This window comes from Oryctolagus cuniculus, chromosome 11 (genome assembly GCF_964237555.1).
Source record: "Oryctolagus cuniculus chromosome 11, mOryCun1.1, whole genome shotgun sequence".
In the NCBI taxonomy this organism is placed as follows: domain Eukaryota; kingdom Metazoa; phylum Chordata; class Mammalia; order Lagomorpha; family Leporidae; genus Oryctolagus; species Oryctolagus cuniculus.
This window is the reverse complement of record NC_091442.1, coordinates 67223430-67244763: the sequence shown is the minus strand read 5'-3', so window position 1 is coordinate 67244763 and position 21334 is coordinate 67223430. Positions and strand designations below refer to the sequence as shown.

The 21334-nt window shown below is 40.9% G+C and overlaps 1 protein-coding gene and 1 long non-coding RNA gene across 3 annotated transcripts in view; one reads left to right on the top strand and one right to left on the bottom strand.

Annotated features, from left to right (window-relative positions):
• Positions 1 to 19628, top strand: part of WIF1 (WNT inhibitory factor 1) — an 85413-nt gene extending 65785 nt beyond the window's left edge. Inside the window, exons 4-10 of one of the 2 annotated variants that reach the window (XM_008256742.4) lie at positions 218 to 358; positions 1970 to 2065; positions 3918 to 4013; positions 7388 to 7483; positions 14320 to 14415; positions 14906 to 15001; positions 18770 to 19628. In XM_008256742.4, coding sequence (XP_008254964.3) covers positions 218 to 358; positions 1970 to 2065; positions 3918 to 4013; positions 7388 to 7483; positions 14320 to 14415; positions 14906 to 15001; positions 18770 to 18891 — 743 coding nt within the window. In that variant the 3' untranslated portion in view covers positions 18892 to 19628. The remainder of the gene's footprint in view (positions 1 to 217; positions 359 to 1969; positions 2066 to 3917; positions 4014 to 7387; positions 7484 to 14319; positions 14416 to 14905; positions 15002 to 18769) is intronic. The other variant, XM_070052575.1, reaches the window with a different exon arrangement.
• Positions 3450 to 14387, bottom strand: LOC103348315 (uncharacterized). The gene is made up of 4 exons (XR_516739.4): positions 14268 to 14387; positions 13193 to 13265; positions 4219 to 4334; positions 3450 to 3644 (listed from the first exon to the last, which is right to left on the bottom strand). It is a non-coding gene; the product is annotated as an uncharacterized lncRNA (long non-coding RNA).
• Positions 19629 to 21334: the final 1706 nt, after the last annotated feature.

The window sequence follows — 21334 nt, the reverse complement described above, 5'->3', positions numbered from 1 at the left end:
ATGATGCACAAGCTCTGTGGAGAGCATGCCCACATGATCAAAATACAGCCCCTGTTCTCATGGGGATACAAGGAGCTGCATCATTCCAGTGGAGAGAGAAGGAGCTGTTCCGTGTGATCAGTGAGGCTTTGTTCTTTGTCTCTCTTCCCAAGATTTCTGTAAAAGTGGAATCCACCAGATAAACCATTTCTCCCTGTTTCCTCTCTTTGTCTTCTAGTTGTTCAAGTTGGCTTCCCATGTCTTGGAAAACAAGATGGGGTGGCAGCATTTGAAGTGAATGTGATTGTAATGAATTCTGAAGGCAACACCATCCTCCAGACACCTCAAAATGCTATTTTCTTTAAAACATGCCAACAAGGTAAGCACTGATGGTGACACAAGAAAAAATTTATCAGTATGAGGTGATTTGGGCCAAAAAATTGTGTGTGTGATTTTTAGAATAATTACAACCACACTAATGGGAGGAAGAGGTGGTAAACACGGGGTCTAATAACAGTGGCTTTGACTTTGTAATATTAGGAACCTCAATATCTTCAAAACACCCTCTCCTCTTACTCTTTCCATATTCCTCTAAAAAGTCTTTGGGAGTCCCCAATGGTATCCTGTAGTGGTCACAAATATTCCCTATTGTTTCACTCTGGTTCCTCAGAGTAAGGTTGTCACTCATGGCCAGCACTTCCTACCTATCAAAGACAACACTACCCATACCCACTGCCAAAACTTTGGTGCTGTTCACATCCCTGGAGAATGAGGTACCACTATCATGCTAGCGATCACTGCTAGGCCAGGGCCCCACTCAGCTTGCTCAGTCCCTCATCACCATGGCCAGGGATGCCTGGTTAACCAGGAAGGCTTGCCTCCTTTCCTATCCCTATATCTAGGCTTTCCCAGCACAGGATCAAGTTCTAGAGGCTTTCCATGCTTTAAAGATGTACTGAAAATCATCCCACCCTCTGAAAGTCAATACTGAGGGCAACGTCATTCTCTCTACTACAGTGTGACTTTCACTTTTGTTTTTTTTTTTTTTTTTTAAGATTTTATTTACTTGAGTGGTAGAGCTACAGAGAGAAAGGTCTTCCATCCTCTAGTTCACTCCCCAAATGGCCTCAAGGGCTGGAGCTAGGCCCATCAGGAGCCAGGAGCTTCTTCTGGGTCTCCCACATGGGTGCAGGGGACTAAGCATTTAGGCCATCTTCCACTGCTTTTCCAGGCCATAGCAGAGAGCTGGATAAGAAGAAAAGCAGCTAGGACTAGAATCAGCACCCACATGGGATACTTAGCCCAGTTCTGTGAGACTTAGTTCCAGAGACTTAGTGCCAGTCCTGTGAGTTTCACTTAAAACAAATTTTTTTTTTATTTGAAAGGCAGAGTTATGGTGCAGGAGGAGTAGGGGAGTGGAGGGAGAGACAGAGACTCGGAGAGATCTTCCATTCATTGGTTCCCTCCCCAGATGACCATGGCAGTCAAGACTGGGGCAGGCTGAAGCCAGGAGCCAGGAACTCCATCAGAGTCTCCCACGTGGGTGGCAGGGGTCCAAGCACTTGGGCCATCTTTTGCTGCCTTCCCAGGCACATTAGCAGGGAGCTGGATCAGAAGTGGAGCAGCTGGGATTCTGACCGACACTCTGAAATGGGATCTGGCATTGCCAGTGGTGGCTTAACACATTCCGCCCCAATGTCAGCCCTACAGTGTGAATTTGAGGAGGTGCAGTAGATTGATAAGTCAGGAGGAAAGCAGAATAAAACTGGCTTAGCTTTCTTTCATGGTCTCCATCCCCCACATTTGGAGGTAGGATTAAGAGAAGCAAAGCCTTTGCAAAAGATTTAGAGAAATCTCAGTAGTAGAGAGAAAATACAATACAATAATTGGTACGTTGAATAAAAATGACCACGAATGTCTCATGCTAGCTGGAATTCGCCCAGCTTGATTTCAAGGATGTCCACATAAGCTTTGTTTCTCTTGGCTGCAGCTGAGTGCCCAGGAGGATGCCGAAACGGAGGCTTTTGCAATGAGAGGCGCATCTGCCAGTGTCCTGATGGGTTCCATGGACCTCACTGTGAGAAAGGTAAAGAACGGGGACAGCCAGGTTCCCAATGGTCCTGGACGCCGTGCAGGCGCCTCATGTAGGTTTTTAACACAACCCTGAAATTATTTTTCTGGTCACATTTATAAGGATTGGGGAAACTTTAAAAAGCCACAGAAGAGCTATTGGAAAGTATTACTTCTAGGAGGGGTTTCCTGTTAAATCCAGCGTGTGGTGACCAGGAGAGGACTTTGGCACAATTCTGCACTCTCTGTGGCCATTCCTCACTCATCCCCTGCACTTCTATGTACCCTGCACTTTTGCATAATCCTGTGTAAGTTTTGAGGGTTTTTCCTCCCCTCAATTTAAATTGCTTAAGAAGCTAGTATACCTTAATTTAAAGTTACCTATTCCAAGTAGAAGTAGAGTGATTCATAAGTCTACAAAAGGCTTATGAAGTTGTTAAAAGCCCCCCAGCACCCTCCCCCCCAAAAAAAGAGATGAAAATCATTGGTGTGATCAGTACTACTACTTTAGGGAAATTACTTTTTAATTAAAAAATTTTGTTTATTTGAGAAACAGAAAGAGACAGAGAAAAGTCCCATTTGCTGGTTCACTCCCCAAATCCCCATATGGTCAAGACTAGGTTGGGATGGAAACTCAAATCCAGGTCTCCCACATGGGTGGCAGGAACGCAATGATTGAAATCATCACCTGTTGCTTCCCTGAGTCTCTACTAGCAGGAAGCCAGGATCAAGAGCCAGAGCCAGGAATCAAACCTGGGACTCTGAAGTGGCATGTGGATGTCTTTAACCACTGAGACTCACATCCTGGGACATGACTTTTAAGAAAATTATAAGAAAAATGGGTAAACAAGAAAGTTGGCATCAATCATAAGATGATAAGATAAATAAGAGCTTATTTGATTGGAGTAAACAAAATATTTTTCATCTGTAAGAAATAATCCTTTTTGGGGCCGGCACTGTGGCATAGCAGGTTAAATTCTCGTCTTCAGGGTTAACATCCCATATGGATGCTCTTTGGATTCCCGCCTTTTCCACGTCTGATCCAACTCCCTGCTAAGGTGCCTGGGAAAGCAGCAGCAGATGGCCCAAGTGCTTGGGCCTTTGCACCCTCATGGGAGACCTGAAAGAAGCTCCTGCTCCTGGCTCCTGCCTGGCCCAGCCCTGGCAATTGTGGCCATATAGTGAGTGAACCAGCAGATGGAAGATCTCTCGATCTCTCTCTCTCTCTCTCTCTCTGTCTCTCCCTCTCTCTAATTCTGAATTAAAAATAATAAATATTTTTTAAAAATAAATAATATTTTTTATCTTTTTAAATTTGTAATTATCTTGGAATTAGAGGATTAAAGAAATAAGACAGAGAGAACATATTTAATGTTAAGAAGACCACATCTTAGTCAAAATGATTCCAGGAAAACTTTAATCAGGCATTCAAATGGGACAAATCCAGATTCTTTTCTAAGAAATTGCAAGGTTGAAAAATGGCCTGTTTATGCCACAAAAATAAGTTTTAAAACAGCAAACATGTATCTTTGAAGAGTGACTATTTTAAGAGTTAACCACAATGCTTGAAAATACGTGAGGATTCTTCAGAGTTCCTGGAAAAACAGAATGAAAATATGTTTATTTTGGTGCAAAAGAAGAAATTCCTACACAGTTTTATCATAATTCACATTTTTCATGAACTTGTCAATGATCTCTGGTGCCTGTGGATTTCAACATTTTTTCCAGAAAAATGAGCTTTATCTTTTATTTTATTTTCCATGAACTTTTTGAAGTCCCCCATAGTCCTTGTTGCATTATTGGCATTCCCATGTGGTTTTGCTCCAAGACCCTGTTTGGTCTTAACCAGGGTTCTCTCTCCCTATAAGCCCTTTGCACACCACGATGTATGAACGGCGGACTTTGTGTGACTCCCGGTTTCTGCATCTGCCCACCTGGATTCTATGGAGTCAATTGTGACAAAGGTAAGTTTACTTTTGAGAACAAAAGGTTTTGTTTTGTTTTGTTTTGACTTTTTAAATCCTGATGGAAGTAAGTATACTTCATATGTCATCATTGTTCCTAACAGCTCTATAAATAAGGTGATCACTCAGAGTAAAGATGACTGCTGTAGAGCTTGAACTACAATTTTAATGTAGCTTAACACAGCACAGGTTTGTTTCTACTCACAGAATGCTTCCGGTGCAGGAATTCCTGGTCAGTGGGCAGGGCAGCTCTCTTCTAAGCAGTGACTCAAGGGCCCAGATTCCATCCATCCCAGGTCTTGTCTAGAACTTTGGAGCTCTCTAGAGCCAGACATATAAGCAGAGAGTGAATGGAGTAGACATTGCTTTGAAAAGAATTCCTGGCCCAGAGGTCACCCTCAAAACTGCTACACCTCTTCCATGGGTAAGAACCATCTTTATGGCCCTGCATGGATGCAGGCAGGAGGTATGTTGTCCCTGGCTAGACAACTGTCTCCCACCAGAAACTCATGTTATGAAAGGGGAGTGTGGCATATGCCACCTGGAATTGTGATATGTCCCAAATCGGTTTTTCTAATGTTATGTCACAAACCTTCATGGTCACGGCCAAGGGAATATATCTATGTTCTGGTACGTTTTACATTTTGTAATATTTTATCTTTCATATGAAAGATTTCCCTACCATTAGACTCTAGTAATCCTTTTAAAAATCCTTTTGGAAAGTCTGTTGGAATTCCTAGCGATCTAGGAATATTTTAAAGTATACTTTCAAACCACCTCAACAAAGAGATGCCTTTATTATCCAGGAAAGAATATGGAGTTTCTGGAATATGGTTTAATTATTAATGTGAAGTTAGACCTTAGCACTACACTTTTAAATTTTGAATTAACATGTAATACTTGTATGTTTTTATGGGGATATCACTAAAAATTAAAACAAACATTAAGAATAATTTACACTGGCCCTTGGGACATCTATTGTAAACTGTAGGAATTGAGGAATGAAGCCTTGACCAATATCTCTCAGCTCCAGTGAAAGTTCCTTAGTGTGTCTGGCTCATTTTCATAATCAAGAATGATTGCACAACAGAAATATAGAGAAGCTTGGTCAGGGTGGTGAAATACTATGCAAGTCCTAAGACGGTGGCCAAATTATGTAAAGCTGCTAAGCTTTATCACATTCTTCAATTTTTAAGTAAGCTTACAGGTTCATTACATTCTGCACATTAATAAGGTGCACTGCCCACAGAGCACAGGTCAAGCAGGCGTGGAGCCAAACATTTTCTCATCTGCTCTTATCTTCAGGAGAAATAGAGAGAAGTGGGGAGGCAGGATCCATTCACAGAAACATAGCAGGTAGCCAGAGGATCTCCCAAGACCCCAAACCCAATCCTGAAGTGCTGCCAATCCTTTCTGCAAGGAGGAGCTTGATTTTGCCAGTGAGAGCAGCATTCCTGGAACATATTTGTGATTTTTAAAATTTACTTATTTCTTATTTGAAAGGCAGAGAGATGAAGACAAAGCTGGGGATGGATGGAGACAGAGATGATAGAGGCAGACGCAGAAAGCCCCCATCTGCTCGTTTACGCCCCCAAAGCCACAAGAAGCCAGGCTAAGCCAGGCTAAAGCTGGGAGCCAGGAATTCAGTCTGGGTGTCCCATGTGGATGGTAGGAAGTGCTTGAGTCATCATCTGCTCCCAGGGTCTGTATTATCAGGAGGCTAAAATCAGGAGCTAGGGTTGGGAATCAAATCCAGGCATTATGATGTGAGACACGGGATCTTCAGTGGCATCTTAACCCATAGGCTAAACATCTGCTCCATTATTTGATTTTTAAACACAAAGTTTGTCATTCAAGAAGCATATTTTATATAATATTTTATTTGGACCAGTGTTTTTCCATAAAGAAAGCACACACTTAAACTTCTAGATTTCCTTTCTGATTTTCCTACTGAAAGCTTACACTAACTTTTGTCCATCTGTAGCCAACTTTGGCCTGTTTTAATTGGCGCAAGAACAAATAGGACATATAAAATTGCTAAAAAGTCCAAACGCTCATTTCAATACATAGATTATTAGTATTATTATCAGTAGCAGTAGTATTAGTATGATATTTATACTAATAATATAAGAAGATCTTACAGCATCTTCTGAGGCCATAACAAAATGCCCAAGGCTAGCTACTTTATTAAGGAGGTTTATTTAGGTCACAAGTCTGGAGATTCACAGGCATGGCACCAGTAGCTGCTTGCTTTTGTGAGGGCCTCCTTGGCAAGGTCACAACATGGTGGGAGCATGAGTGAGAGGAGGAGGTCGCATGGCAAGACGGGAAGCCAGAGTGCAGGGAGCACACAGTCTTGCTCTACTTTTTACAACCTGATCTTGAGGGAACTTATGGAGGTCTCATGAGAACTACATTAATCCCTTCAGAGGGCAGAGCCCCCAACTATCTAATCACCTTCCACTAGGCTCCACTTGGCAAAGGTTCCACCACCTCTTTGTGTCACTAAGCTAGGGACCAACCTTTCAACTCAGAGGCCCTTGGGGGAACAAACCACATCCAAACCACAGCAGTCTCTGCAAAATAAGTCAACTTGCTTACTTTTAAATATTTCCTCTCTCCTGTCCTCATTTCTCCATCTTCCTTCTCTCTTAGGTGCCAGTTAGCAGTGAACTTACAGAAATGGACACCGAGAGAGAGGTTTAGGATGGTGCACAGTGTGACTGTTACTTGAGTAATCTAGTTCATTGGACTCCCACTAAAATATTCTCAACTTCATCATCCCTCCGGCTTATAGTACCACCACTTGTCCAACTGTTGGCCCTCATTAGGGTCAACAGTCTGTTTCTTTTTTAATATAATTATTACTTTCAATAATTGTCATAAAAATCTGTTTTTTTTTTAATTCTATTGGGTAAACTGAATCTCTATCTTATTCTGAAAGAAAGTTGCTTTCTCCTCTTTTGGATCCTAATGTTCATGACTTCTATCCCTTTTATCTATTCCAAAGTAGGTTTTCTTCATTGTTATCTATCCTTTATCCTTTATTTATTTATTATAATTGGATGTTTTAAAAATATTTGTGTTGGATTTATAGCATTCTTTTCTTTTTAAGGCCATAGAAAATTATAAGAAATTGTGGATTTTTTTCACTAAAATGTAAACTCTTAGAGATAGATAGTATATAAGTGGTATCTTATATTCTGAAACTGCAAATGGTCAAGCAGTTGGTTACCTTTATAAGTGTTAAAAGGCCTCCTTTATTAAGTAGATGAGAAAGAAGCAGGTGGTCATACATGTCATCTCATTTAAGTGAAGTTTTGTTAGGTTTCAGGTACAGTCTAATGCAACACCCTGTTTTTTTATTCCAACAGCAAACTGCTCAACTACCTGCTTTAATGGAGGGACTTGTTTCTACCCTGGAAAATGTATTTGCCCACCAGGACTAGAGGGAGAGCAGTGTGAAATCAGTGAGTATTGACTTTCTGCATTCTGTTTGTTTGTTTGTTTGTTTTTGGTGTGGGAGGAGAAGGGGAGCTTAGAAACATATCCAAACCCTTAATGTTACCAAGAAGGAATCTGAAGTCAGAAGAGAATGAATAGCTTATCCACGTTTTAGGTCAAGGTTTCTTTTTACTAGATTCAGGTGTCACTTAGGCTAAAAGTGGGGTGAAGAGTGACATAAGTCAGCTCGGAAGATTTAGAACAAAAGCTCTTTGACTCGGTAATGTCTAGGTTTGGATTATTCAGTATGTTGCAGTGATTCCTGTGGGTGATTTTGTCCCTTTCTCATTATGTGGTGCCCGTAGCTTCAGCCTAGTAACTGTGATCAGAACTTTGGGACGGGTGGCATTTTTTCACCTGCCTGCAGGCTTAGAAGGGTTTTATCTGCCACTCAGTGGTAGATATCCTAGACCAGACTGAGCCTAATAACTTGCCTCAGAGAAAATAATGGATCCAAAGAATGGGAGGAGAAAATATGCCCAGCCATAAGTCAGAATGACCTAAAAGTACATGCAACATGAGTGAGTTACACAGAGATTACCTTAAATGAAAAGGGCCTGACGCTAACACAGCCTACCCCATGATTTCATATTTTTGAAGTTCAAGAACAGGCAAAATTAATAGATAATGTTAGAAACTAGAATCATTGTTGGGAGCACAAAGAAACTTTATGGGGTACTGAAAATGTTCTTGTTGGTGAAGTTATCACTTGAATTTTTCTATGTATAAAAATAAGTTGAGTGGTTAAGTTTGGATAAAAGGGAAGCTAGGTGTGCTTCATTAATTGTGACACATATACTAAAATGTGTTAATAATAGGGGAGCTGGGTGTGGTTTATAGATTTTGACAAATATATCATACTAATATAAGATGTTAGGGGGGCTTGGGTGTGCAGAACTCACACTGCTTCACAATCCTTGTTTTGTAAAAGTTTTTTTTTTTTTTTTTTTAAACAAGCATCATTCTATATTGTGCCTTCTCTATAGGTTTGTCGTGCTTTAAAAACTTACAAGGGGGCCGGCGCTGCACTCACTAGGCTAATCCTCTGCCTTGCAGCACCGGCACACTGGGTTCTAATCCTGGTCGGGGTGCCGGATTCTGTCCCGGTTGCCCCTCTCTTCCAGGCCAGCTCTCTGCTGTGGCCCGGGAGTGCAGTGGAGGATGGCCCAAGTGCTTGGGCCCTGCACCTCATGGGAGACCAGGATAAGCACCTGGCTCCTGCCATCAGATCAGCACGGTACGCTGGCTGCAGCACGCCAGCTGTGGCGGTCATTGGAGGGTAAACCAATGGCAAAAGGAAGACCTTTCTCTCTGTCTCTCTCTCTTACTGTCCACTCTGCCTGTCAAAAATAAATAAATAAATAAATAAATAAAAACTTAAAAGGGGCAGCCATTTAGCCTAGCAGTTAAGACACACATGAAGCACATCAGTGTATCGGGGTTCAACACCCAGCTATGGCTCGTGGCTGCAGCTTCGTGCCAGTGCAGATCCTGGGAGGCAGGGGTGATGGCTCAAGTAGCTGGATTCCTGCCATCCTCGTTAGAGACCTGGACTGGGTTCCCAACTCTTGGCTTCACCCTGGCTGAGTTCCAGCCATTGCAGGCATTTACAGAGTGAACCAGCAGATGGGATCTCTCCCTCTCTTCCTTTCTCAAATATATAGATTTTAATTTTCAAAAGCACATTATGAAAGTATAGTATGGTAGACAGTCACTGTTATGGGAACCAATATACTACTTGTCCTGGTTCTGCCATCTACTAGCTGTGTAGGACTCAGCGAGTTGCTTAACCCCTATATTAAATTCGAAAATGAGGCAACACATCCTGGATTGCTTTTTGACCCAGAAGAGAGGCAGCAGCAAAGTGCATGCCCAGAAAGGAGCAACAGGATGTGCACATGCATGTTGAGAGTGCTGTGCCCTGTACTTCTTGATGTGTGTAGAGGACAGCTTGTTTGGCATTCTCTTTTCCAGGTGTAATGTGTCTATAAAACACCACTGTGTTTGGTACATAGTTTCTGAAGTTGTAGTGTATTCAAAATTGAATAATACTAAGTTCCTATTTTAACTTTCAATTGTAATTTATTTGTGGATTTTTTTTTGTATTTTAATGAGTAGATGAGTAACTATTTTTAATAGAGTTCAAATGAAATACTTCTGAAATTTCCATAGAACATGTAACTAACTGTCAGGATGTGGCTTCTACTCTTTAATTACCCTTCTCTGATAAAGATATTTCTAAACTAACTTCCCTCCACTTTCTGCCTGTGTTTACTCTCAGATTGCCTATCCTAGTGGATTCATTTCTCTCCATGTGAGTGTGCTGTAGGTTTGTGAACTTTCCATTGGCAGAGAAAATGTTTTTTCATTCTTGGATTTTTTTATTGTTGTTGTTGCTTTGTTTTTTCTAACTATACCAAAAATGTGGGTCTTTGAAAGCTCCTGATTGACCCCACCACAAGTTTTATTCAATCCTTTTAGGAAATGTCTTGCTTCTCTTTCAGGAACCACATTACCAGGAAAATATGAAAATGGGTTTTGAGTTGAAAATTTCCTCTAAACATATAAACACAAAAAAATATAGTTAAAATATGCAATCTTTTTTTCAATTAGAGTATAATTCAATATACTATAGCATTCAACACTTTAAAGTATATCATTCAGTATATTTACAAAACTGCAGCTATCACACATTCCAGATTGTCTCATCATCCCCAAAAGGAAGCTTATACCTATTATCAGTCACTTCCTCCTCTCTCCCACCAGACCCTGGTAACTGACGTACTTTCTGTCTCTTTAGACTTGATCCTCCTGAACATTTCACACAGATGTAATCACATAAAACATGGCATTTTCTACCTGACTTCTTTCACTTAGGCTCATCCTAAGGTTTTCAAGGCTCACCTATGCTGCAGCATATATGAATACAGCATTCCTTTTCATCGCTAAATAATATTCAGTTCTATATGGATATACCACATTTTGTTCATTCATTCATTCTTCAGATGAGGAATATTTGTTTTTTTTTTTCCACTTTGGTGCTATTATGAATAATGCTGCTTTGAAAATTTGTGTGAAATTTTTTGATAGGGTCATACATTTTTCTCTTGGGCATATACACCTAGAAGGGGAAATGCTGAGTCATAGAGTAACAGCTTTGAAGAGGAACTCCGAGACTGCTTTCTCGGATGTATCATTTCAGATTCCCTCCAAAAACACAGGAAGATTCCAGTTTTTCCACATTCACCAACATTCATTATTGTCTGTTTTTCATTTAAGATGTATGTTCTGGCATCATTTTTTATTTTCATTTCTCTTGCCCTCTATCAGGAATTATACCTTTCCAAACTTCATTCTGACTTGACTGTGGGAAAAACTTGCAGGTTGAGGAATAGAACAATGACTGGAGGTATCTGGATGGGTGGATATGCATTCAATAACAATATTTAAGGCTCATAGATTCCCCAAGAGTATTTAATGATCTATCACTTATTGGCATAGCTCTGGCCATTGTGGCCATCTAGGGAGTGAACTAGTGGATAGAATACCTCTCTCTCTGTCTTTACCTCTCTCTCTAACTCTTTCAAATAAATAAAATAAATCTTAAAAAAAAAAGACCACACAAATTATTTATACTGCATTATAAATGCATGTTTAAAATAACTCAGTGGGATCTTCTTACTATAAAAGTTCTCAGTATAAAGTGTGCTCTATAAAAATTTAGAATATTGAAAGAAACAATTAAAGCTCACTTATAATCCTAAGACTCAAAAATGATGGTTGTTGGCACCTGTTGCAAATGCCTTTTGTATTTTTTTTTTTTTTGGTGAAGCAGAGTCACAAATTTAAATGACCCCCACAATTGGATGGTCGGAGAAAATTTAATGTCTTTATTTTGTCAATATCTCATTTCATTGTTTTTTTTTTAAGATTTATTTGTTTATTTGAAAGAGTTACACAGAGAGGAGAGAGAGAGTTCTTCCATCTGATGGCTCACTCCCCAGATGGCCACAACAGCCAAAGTTGTGCTGATCTGGAGCCAGGAGCCAGGAGCTTCTTCCAGGTCCCCCACGCAGGTGCAGGGGCCCAAGGACTTTGGCCATCTTCCACTGCTTTCCCAGGCCATAGCAGAGAGCTGGATTAGAAGTGGATTGGAACTGGATTGGAAGCCAGACTCAAACTGGTGCTCACAGGGGATGTCAGCACTGCAGGCGGTGGCTTTACCTGCTGTGCCACAGTGCTGGCTCCTCCTATGGTCTTTAAGCCAGTTATGGCTTCTGACAGTCTCCTGCACTCACATTTCCCCAGGAGGAAATTTCCTCCCCACTGGCTGAGATGAACTTTAGGGTCCTCACTCCCTTCTTGCTGGAAAAACAAAATGAGCCCTGGCATCAATAAAGATTTTCCCCACCAATCATTCTCTGCACTATCCCCAGTTACCAAGTTCATTCTTCATAAGGCATGGGAAAATGTGGACCTCACCGTGTGTTTCATGTAGGAGAGTTCTGTTCAGTCTTTGCTGCCATATAATTATTACCGCACGTCTTGCTTGCTTGAAAAACACCCCAGTGCCTTTCAGAGTATGTGAAAGAATACAATTGTGTGTGTGTGCGGGGATCAGATGCTGCTTTCATGCAAACGGAAAGTTAGACGTTCCTGTCTCTTAGGTATGACTCAGTTAGACGGTAAATAGTATTCTTCTATCCAAACCCAACAGAAAAGGCCCTTTTGGATTTTTAGTTTAAAAAGTGGTATTCGATTATTAAGCTTGCTTTAATATCTGTTTCTAGAACACCCCTGTTTCAGAAAAACTTGAAAGTCTAATGTATTCAGGTTTGTGAGAGATTCTAACACCCCATTGTTATGTCTGTGTGGTCTCTAGAATGATTAATAGTCAATTTATGTATGAATAGAGTCCTTTTAAGTAAGTAAAAAAAGAGAAATTCAGTATTTTTGGTAAAAGTAATTTTCTTATGGAAATTACTTCTTATTTGTCAATAGTGCTTGTTTATAAAATATATGGTGGTCCACTTCTTTCAAAGTTTTCTTTGTCCTTATAAATAAGAGCTTAGAAAATAACAGAGTGACTGGCATTGTGGCACAGCAGGTTAAGCTGCTGCCTGTCACAGCAGCATCCGATATGGGCATCAGTTCAAGTCCCGGCTGCTCCATTTCCAGTCCAGCTCCCTGCTAATGTACCTGAGAAAGCAGCAGAGATTGGTCCAAGTATTTGGGCCCCTGCCATCCACGTGGGAGACCTAGAAGAAGCGCCTGGTTCCCTGCTTTGGCCTGGCCCAGCCCCAGCCATTGTGGAAATTTGGGGCGTGAACAGCAGGTTCATTCTCTCCCACCTCCCCCCCTACACGCACACACAACATAACTCTACCTGTAAAATAAATAAATAAATCTTTTTTAAAAAAGGAAAAGAAAAGGTGGATTGGTTCAGGATAAAGATTCTATTGCATCTCCTTATGTCTCCAGAGGCCTTTGCTATAAGTGTTCTGCTAGAGTGAAAAGAAAAAAGAACAGCAAAATTCCAAATTCAACATCAAAATTCCAAATTCAACATCAAAATTCCAAATTCCTCCTCTACCAAAACCTAATGGCTGTTTGTTCTCTTTGAAACATCGTTATGTCAACCACAAGATATAGTTTCAGCTTTGGCTATGTGGTACCTTATCTTCCACATCTTCAAAAACTTCAGCCTTGAGATGGCAAGTTCTAGATTGCAGAGGGAAAACCAATAGCCTATGGAGTAAGAAGAGAGAAAAATGATTGCATAATGTTTACATCTAAGGCCCTATTCCAGCTCTAAAATTCTGTGATTCAAAGGTCTGTGAAAACATTAGCAATACTCCTTTGGCATAAGAGATGAAAGAAAGAATGATTTATTAGGATCTAAGACATTTCAGAAAAATGCATAGCTGTGGTATTGGCACATTTTGTGCCTCATGTCCTCTCTGCCAGCTTTTCACTGGGGCCACTACTACTGTAGCCTGCTTTGCACAGGAATAAGCTCCTCATAGCTACTGCACTTTTTCTTCCCACCCAGAGCTTCTCTGAGTCCTGATCAAAGGCATCCTGTATAGTCACAGCGTGGAGGCAGGAGGGTTACCCTCGGGGCAGCCTCTGACCAGCAGGACTTAGTGCTGAAGAGTAAATGCCCCTTCCTCTGCTCTGACAACTCTGAAGTGCAGTCTCTGGGCCTTCTCCGAAGGACCAAGCAGGGAGAGTCCAGTGGCCCACAGTGGTTTCCCTCTCACAAGCACACTTTTTGTTACCGTTCTTCCTTCCCCAGTATGTTTCCCACCTACCCACTCTTGTTTCCTACAATTCTCTCCCTGAGTAAGCAATCCGAAGTGAGTCCTGCTTCCTGGAGAGTCCTAGGCGAAGAGTAATGCTTTCAAATACAGGTGTGGATTAGCTTTCAAAAAAGTGACGCTCGAAAGTCAGACGCAGAGAAAGATTAGTGGGTGGGTCGTTCATGACTTTCAGTGAGGTATATTTAAAATTACAGCATTTATGAGTCTGTTAAAAGATGTCCCTGTTTATTAAGAAAAAACAATGTAAATATAACACTTGAGCAACACGTTTTTTGTGGAAGAAGAAATATATTGAAAATATTAGCCCATCTGTTTCAAAATGAAAACTCAACCCAAGAGCCAAGATAGATTTGAATTCAGTGGGGGTACCTGCCACTTCAAAGCATTTATGCACTCAAATTCTTGTAACTCTGAAAAACATAATTACCTGTGGCTAAAGCATAGTGTTCCTTGCTGATATGCTTTCCTCTCTACTTCAGGCAAATGCCCACAGCCCTGTCGAAATGGAGGCAAATGCATTGGCAAAAGCAAGTGCAAGTGTTCCAAAGGTTACCAAGGAGACCTCTGTTCAAAGCGTGAGTACCCCAGGTCCACAGTCAATCTGGTAATGGGTGAATTAAACCAACAGTGGTCTCTTACCACACACTCTCTGTGCCGACTGCATGTTGCCCAGACATCAGAGTTAATCTTTCTTCATGGACATGTATGTTTCCTTTATATAGACCAGCGGTATTATATGAAATCCATACATGTAAAAAAAAGTTACACACATACCAGATTTTTTTTAACTATTAAGGGTTTTCTTAAAATAAACTTGCACTAACAGTTTCAAATTTTACTGAGCCTCTTTTGTGAATGAGAAACATCATTCTTAGTCTAAGATCATCACTCTAAGGATTTTTCAAAAAGCTCACGACTGACTTAAAGTTGGAAATTGAGGGGAAAAAACAATAGAGAATGAAGCCAAAACTAACTCATTCTAAAGAGCTGCAGGACAAGCAGCTATGTAATTGTGTTGCGAAATGAAAGCTCAGGAAACATTCTTTTTATCTTCTTTGATTCTAGCCGTCTGCGAGCCCGGCTGTGGTGCACATGGAACCTGCCATGAACCCAACAAATGCCAATGTCAAGAAGGCTGGCATGGCAGACACTGCAATAAAAGTGAGTGGGAGACAGTCTGCAGAGCCAGCTCCCTTCCTGTCTATTACCTGGTCCCAAAGGCTACTAGATAACCTGCAAGTTATCCCTGTTCCATTTCATTAAAAACAACTTCTTTGCCCCTCTGCTATGCTTCCCCCACCACCAAATATTAGATTCTAAGCTTCAGAGAGTAAGTAAGGCATCACTGTAAAGTGTCACCACATTGGTAGAATGCCACCACAAATATTTTCTATGCTGAATTAGTAATACAGATTGATTTGGTAATACAGTATGCTAGGTAGGTGTTTGGGGCTGTGCTTGGGACACCTGTACCCCATATAAGAGTGCCAGAGTTCAAGTCCTGCCTCCACTCCTGATTCCAGCTTTCCGCTAATATGCAACCTGGTAGGTACCAGGTGGTGGTTCAAGTACTTGGTTCCTGCCACCCATGTGGGAGGCCCAGGTTGCATGCATTTGGCTTGCCCCCACAGAGGGTCTTACTGATATCTAGGGAGTGAACAAGCAGATGCAAGATCTCTATCTATCAGTTTCTGACTCTCTGCCTTTCAAACAAAAGGGAAATAAATAAAAATTTCAGAAAGGGGGCTGGTATTGTGGTGCAACGGGTGAAGCTACAGCTTGTGACATCAGCATTCCATATCTGAGCGCCAATTCAAATCCCAGCAGCTCCACTTCCTATCAGCTTGAGCCTGCAAAGGCAGTGGAAAATGACCCCAGTACTTGAGCCTGCCACCAGGATGGGGTTTCTGGCTCCTGGCACCATCTCTCACTCTCGCTCTTTCAAGTAAATAACTAACTCTCTTAAAAATCCAACATGTTCTGAAAACTTTTTCCAAAAAATTACAACATATATTGTCCATGAAATAAAGGGTCATCTAAATTAAAATTTTTAAATCAAATAGAGAATCAATGTCATCTTGTGTCTGATTTTACAATTCAGGATTTGTCAACTCATATAAAAAACATGAAGCATTTTGCTTTCTAAAATCTTTTACATTATATTAGTTATAGTAAGTTTTCAGTTAGTTCTTTTTAAATTTTACACATTTTATTGATTTTTTGTTAATATAAAGAGAACAGAGTTCATGTATTTCATAGATATGATTCCAAGAACAATGGAGGTGTAGTTTTTTGAAATTTACCAACTGCCAAAAATGAAATAGCTCTATATGAAGATATTTCAAAAAGTTCATGCAAAATTGAAATATATTTATTTTGCTGCAAAAACTTTTTAAATTCATGCATAGCTTTTCTCATAATCCATATTTTTTGTGAAATTTTTGAAGACCCTCCTAGATAAATCACTGGCCTATTTCATAGAAAAAATGAAGCTTACCATTCAGTATTGATTTTGGTGTCTCATGTATGCTAACTATGAATCCAGGTGTTAGGACACACCAATGAACAGAAAGGTAAAAACAACCCCTTGTAGGAGGTGATATTCAGTTAGCAAATGAACAAAATAAACAAGAAGTTTTGTACCTCTCGCAGCTAGAGTTCAGCCTGCTCTGTGGGCCCATTATCTACTTTTTCAAGGAAAGGAAGGCTTCTGTCATACAACAGTAACAGAAGTCTGCCCAGATTGTGTCTGTCTCCAAAATAATGAGTGGAAGATATGCAGACCACTTACACATCAGATCTTTTTCTGGATCAGGGTCTTCAAGGGATGGTATGTGCAGCTCAGTGCATGGAGAAATGATCAGTTTGGGTCCTGGTGGAAAATTAATTTTAAATATGGAAAAATTATATAAAATATATAAATTTATTCTTATAATTATGTATTTAATGTATACCTATTTTTATGATTTATAATGTTTGTTCATATTTATAATAGTGTATTCTGGTGTATATATGGTAATTGTATATGTAGGTATACATGTTTGTTTATTTTAAGGTAAGTTTGTGGCTAGACTAAGCTACAGTAAGCCAAGGAGTTGTTTCCTTTCCACCTACTGACTTGCCAGGACGGTTGATTGACTTAGCTTCAGGTGGCCATGGTTTAATAAGAATTGCATCTCCTCAGGAAAATGGCTCTCACACCCTGCCAATGGTTGACTGGTATCCCCACTAGGACATGCTTTGGATTAAGGGACCTATAGGAGAATAACCATTTCTAGAGCCAGTATGGAAAAAATAAACCAAACCCTTTATGTTACCCTCAACTGGATACAAACCTTGAGGCTGGTGCCAGAATCAAAGTACCATTTCCAAAGTTCTGGGGCCTAAGGATGACCTGAGGTTAGAACATACATCCTGGAACTCAATCACAAAGGTCTCTGCAACTCACATCTGGGGCCTGGTGAACATCAAATATGATGAGAGGGGAACACAGTGGGCACTGTTCCCTCTGATATGCTGAGTCCCTCTAACCCTTCACCCAAAAAAGGCAGGTTAGGGGCTCTGTGTTGTAGAGAGCAAAATGACCAGTCCTGACAGGTCTGCCAGCCTCCAGGTAGCATGTGTTGGAAGCCAGGCTGCTGGAGCTCCTGCCATCTGTGCACCTCTCAGCTCAAGCCATTGCCTGCCAAGAGGATGCCCTGGTGCTGCAGTAAAATGCAGATGTGTTTTCCGGGAGCAGCCACCAGCCGTTTGGTACATTATGAGAATCAAGCTGAAAGAGTGGGATTTCTGTTGACCAGAGGGAGGTGACAAGGAAGCTCTGAGTCACAGAGTTCTGCTAAGAACTGACTCCCAGGGGGGTGACACGCTGGGAGGTCGCAGGCACCCAGGCATGCTGGTGGGGAGGAGGATCTGGAGACAGCCGTCCCTGCTTGGGCTCACCCTCACCAGCGGGGAGGTTTGGGCTTCATGGGTGGCAGGGCAGCAACATGGTAGGGATTTACTCCAGGGCATTGTTGGCTCCTGTTGTGACCATCCCAGAGTACTAGCCTACATACTGACAATTCAAAAGAAACACACTGGGGAACAAAGAATTCTGGTCTCAGTAGTTTAACAGCATGTTTGCATTTAAAACCACAAGGAACAAATGAAATGCCAGACTTGAGGCTGATGCACAGGAGGATGAGACAGAGCTTTAAAATTGCTGTTTTAGGTCAGTTGTAGAAAATCGGCAATGAGTCAGTGCCCCGGGCACCTCCAGAAGTTCAGAAGTCACAGGAAGGGAGGTCTGAGTTGTGTAACTGGGTGCTACATTCCAATACAACCAAGCTAGAACGAGACAGATGGCCACTCTGATAGAAATTCATAAATTCCTGTTGGTAAGGAGTCAGTTCAAATCATAACCCTTCCTCTGACACTTACTGTGGAAGTACGTAATTCTCACCAAATTCTCTTTTTCTGAGAGTACAGTAGCCATAACCAATCCTGTGATCTAGATGAAGAGTGGGGTTCGCTTTGAACTGGATCAGTGTAATTCAGGCTTGAGTTTGCAGTGCAATGAAAAGAATCAATGACCAAATTTTCCACTGGGCACTCAAGACCTCAGTGCTAGATCTTTCTCAGAGCTTAGGTGAAGACTATCCTTCTGTTCAGATTCATCCAAACTTTGTGTAAGGAATTTCTGCAGGGCCAAAATACATGGTGAGAAATCTGGTGGAATCCGGATTTGTTGGAGTTAGTGAAATAGATTTCTAGTCACAGGGATCAAGATCCTGTAACATCGCCTCATTCAGGTAGTTTTTTGTGGTTGCTGTGGTCTTTCACGCTGGGTTGAAAAGGGAAAATGGATTTCATTTGAATGGTTAATAATGAATCTGAAGAGCCTGGTTTTGTAGTTGCTTTTCTTTTAAGCTGTGAATAATTTTGCAGGGTATGGAGCCAGCCTCATGCATGCCCTGAGGCCAGCAGGCACCCGGCTCAGGCAGCACACGCCTTCACTTAAAAAGGTCGGGGAACAGCAGGATCCACCGGAATCCAATTACATCTGGTGAACTCCGACATCTGAAACGTTTTAAGTTACACCAAGTTCATAGCCTTTGTTAACCTTTCATGTGTTGAATGTTCAAATAATGTTCATTACACTTAAGAATACTGGCTTGAATTTTATTAGCTTCATTATAAATCACTGAGCTGATATTTACTCTTCCTTTTAAGTTTTCTAAGTATGTCTGTAGCATGATGATATAGATTTTCTTGATTCAGTGCTTTGGAACAGATTTTACATTATGTCAGTTGATCAGGTTGAAATTTTGTCTTTTCAGTGTGTAGCTGGCAGATATTTTCAAAATTACAAGGCATTCGTGGTGTCAAGAGGCTGGGGAATATTAGAGGTTAAACTGGGCAAAAATGCAAAAATCACAAGGGTTTGGATGAAGCAGTTAACAGTGTTAAAGTTACCACTTCTCAGATTTTATAGTCTTGTGTTTGGACATTGGTCACATGTTTTAATTGCCCCTATTTTAAACTCTCATACAATATATTCTGACCTTACCATATTCTATAGAGTTCAGTATTGAGGGAAAAAAAATCCAAAAAACTACACTGTGGTAGTGGCACTTAAACAATATAATATATATTGTAAACACAATGAAATAGGGAATATAGTGTATGAACTTTTTGCATTGGCTTGAAGCAATATAATATATTGTAAACAAAACACAGCTCTTACATAATAAACATTTTATACTGTTCGTATGTATAAAATAAAGGTGCTGCTTTAGTTTTCTGAGTGGTGTTTGTGTGTGCTATCTTAAAGAAATAAAGTTGATTGCAATTTAGTGGTAGTTAATACTTTGAATTACCATAAAAAAGATAAGCTATGCCACTCCATGACCCTGGCATAGCTCTGTAGACTCACCTCTCCCACCCGTCTCTCTGACTCCACCTCAGCCACATGACAGCACACTGTGTTGGCACTGCTTGAAACACCTCTGTGTCATCTCAGTTTAGTTGTCATTGGCTTCAAGAAATCATCTGTGGATTGTTTTAAATATATGCCTTCCACTGTAACAAAATACACACGACTAGGTAATTTATAAAGAAAGTAAACTTATTTGACTCATGGTTTGGGAGGCTGGTAAGTATACTGAGAGCACAGCACCAGCACCTGGCAAGGGCCCTCATGCTGCATTATCCCATGGTGGAAGGTGGAATGGCAAAACAAAGCAAGAGCAAGAGGAGTCTGCACTCACTTTGATAACTGTCCACTCCCTTGATAAACTACTCACATGATAGTGACATTCATGATGGCAGAGCCTTGTGTGACCTCATCACCACTTATTAGGCCCCACCTCTCAACATTACTGCATTGAGAATTAAGTTTCCAACATATGAAAACATTCAAACCATAGCAATATTCTATTAGTGGAAGACTCTAAGACTTTCCAAAGGTGTCAGAATTGTGGTCAGTGAGCCAAATCGCCACCTACAAAACCAGCATCCCATATGGCACCTGTTCATGTCCCAGCTGCTCCACTTCAGATCCAGCTCCCTGCTAATCTGCCTGGGAAAGCAGCAGAGGATACTTAGGTCCCTATACCCACGTGGGAGACCCAGATGAAGCTCCTGGCTCCTGGCTTTGGCTTGGCCCAGCCCCATGGTGTTACAGCCATTTGGGGAGTAGATTAGTGGATGGAAGATCCCTGTCTCTCCCTCTCTCTCTCTAGCTGTGCATTTCAAATAAATCAATAAGTCTTTTTAAAAAATTAGCTCACACTGGTGTGAGCCAATGAGTCTTTAAAAAAAAAGTCACACATGAAAACTGCCACCATTTATTAAAAACCTATCTGTTCCCAAGAACACTGATGATCGTGGATAATTTAATAATGAGAATATGTCCTGAGAAATGTGTTAAGTAATTTTGTCATTGTGCAAACATCAAACTAAGATGGCTGTGGTGTCACCAGACAACATAGTTTCATGAGATCACCACCATCTACTTTGACTATCATATCATTCCATGGTACACGACTGTGCATGTTAAAATCCTGTGAGGTGGGGATTATTATGTCCTTTTAGAGATCAGAAAACCAAGGCTTAGAGACAGCAATTGATCCAGATCACATATGATAGGAAGAAGGTTTGAATCCATGTAATCTGTCTCCAAATTTTAACACTGTGTAGCTCTCAATGTGTGCTATCTTAAGAAAATACAAAAAGTCTTTTTTTTCTCAGCTGATACAGAACACAAAACTCCACAAATCCTAGGGCACATCCATTCTTCTCCTAAAGGAATGTGGTCATTGTTTTATAAGTACCCTAACTTCCATAGGTTTGCTTTTGCTAGGCTATGGTCTAATCAGTTAGAGGATGTAGGGAAGCAACGCATGGACAAGATATGGTCAAGGAAGAGGCCAACACAGAATGAATGCAGCTCTTGTGCTCCTAGATCACAGGGGCCTTTCTCCACTCACCAGCCAGAACCCAGGCAGCCTC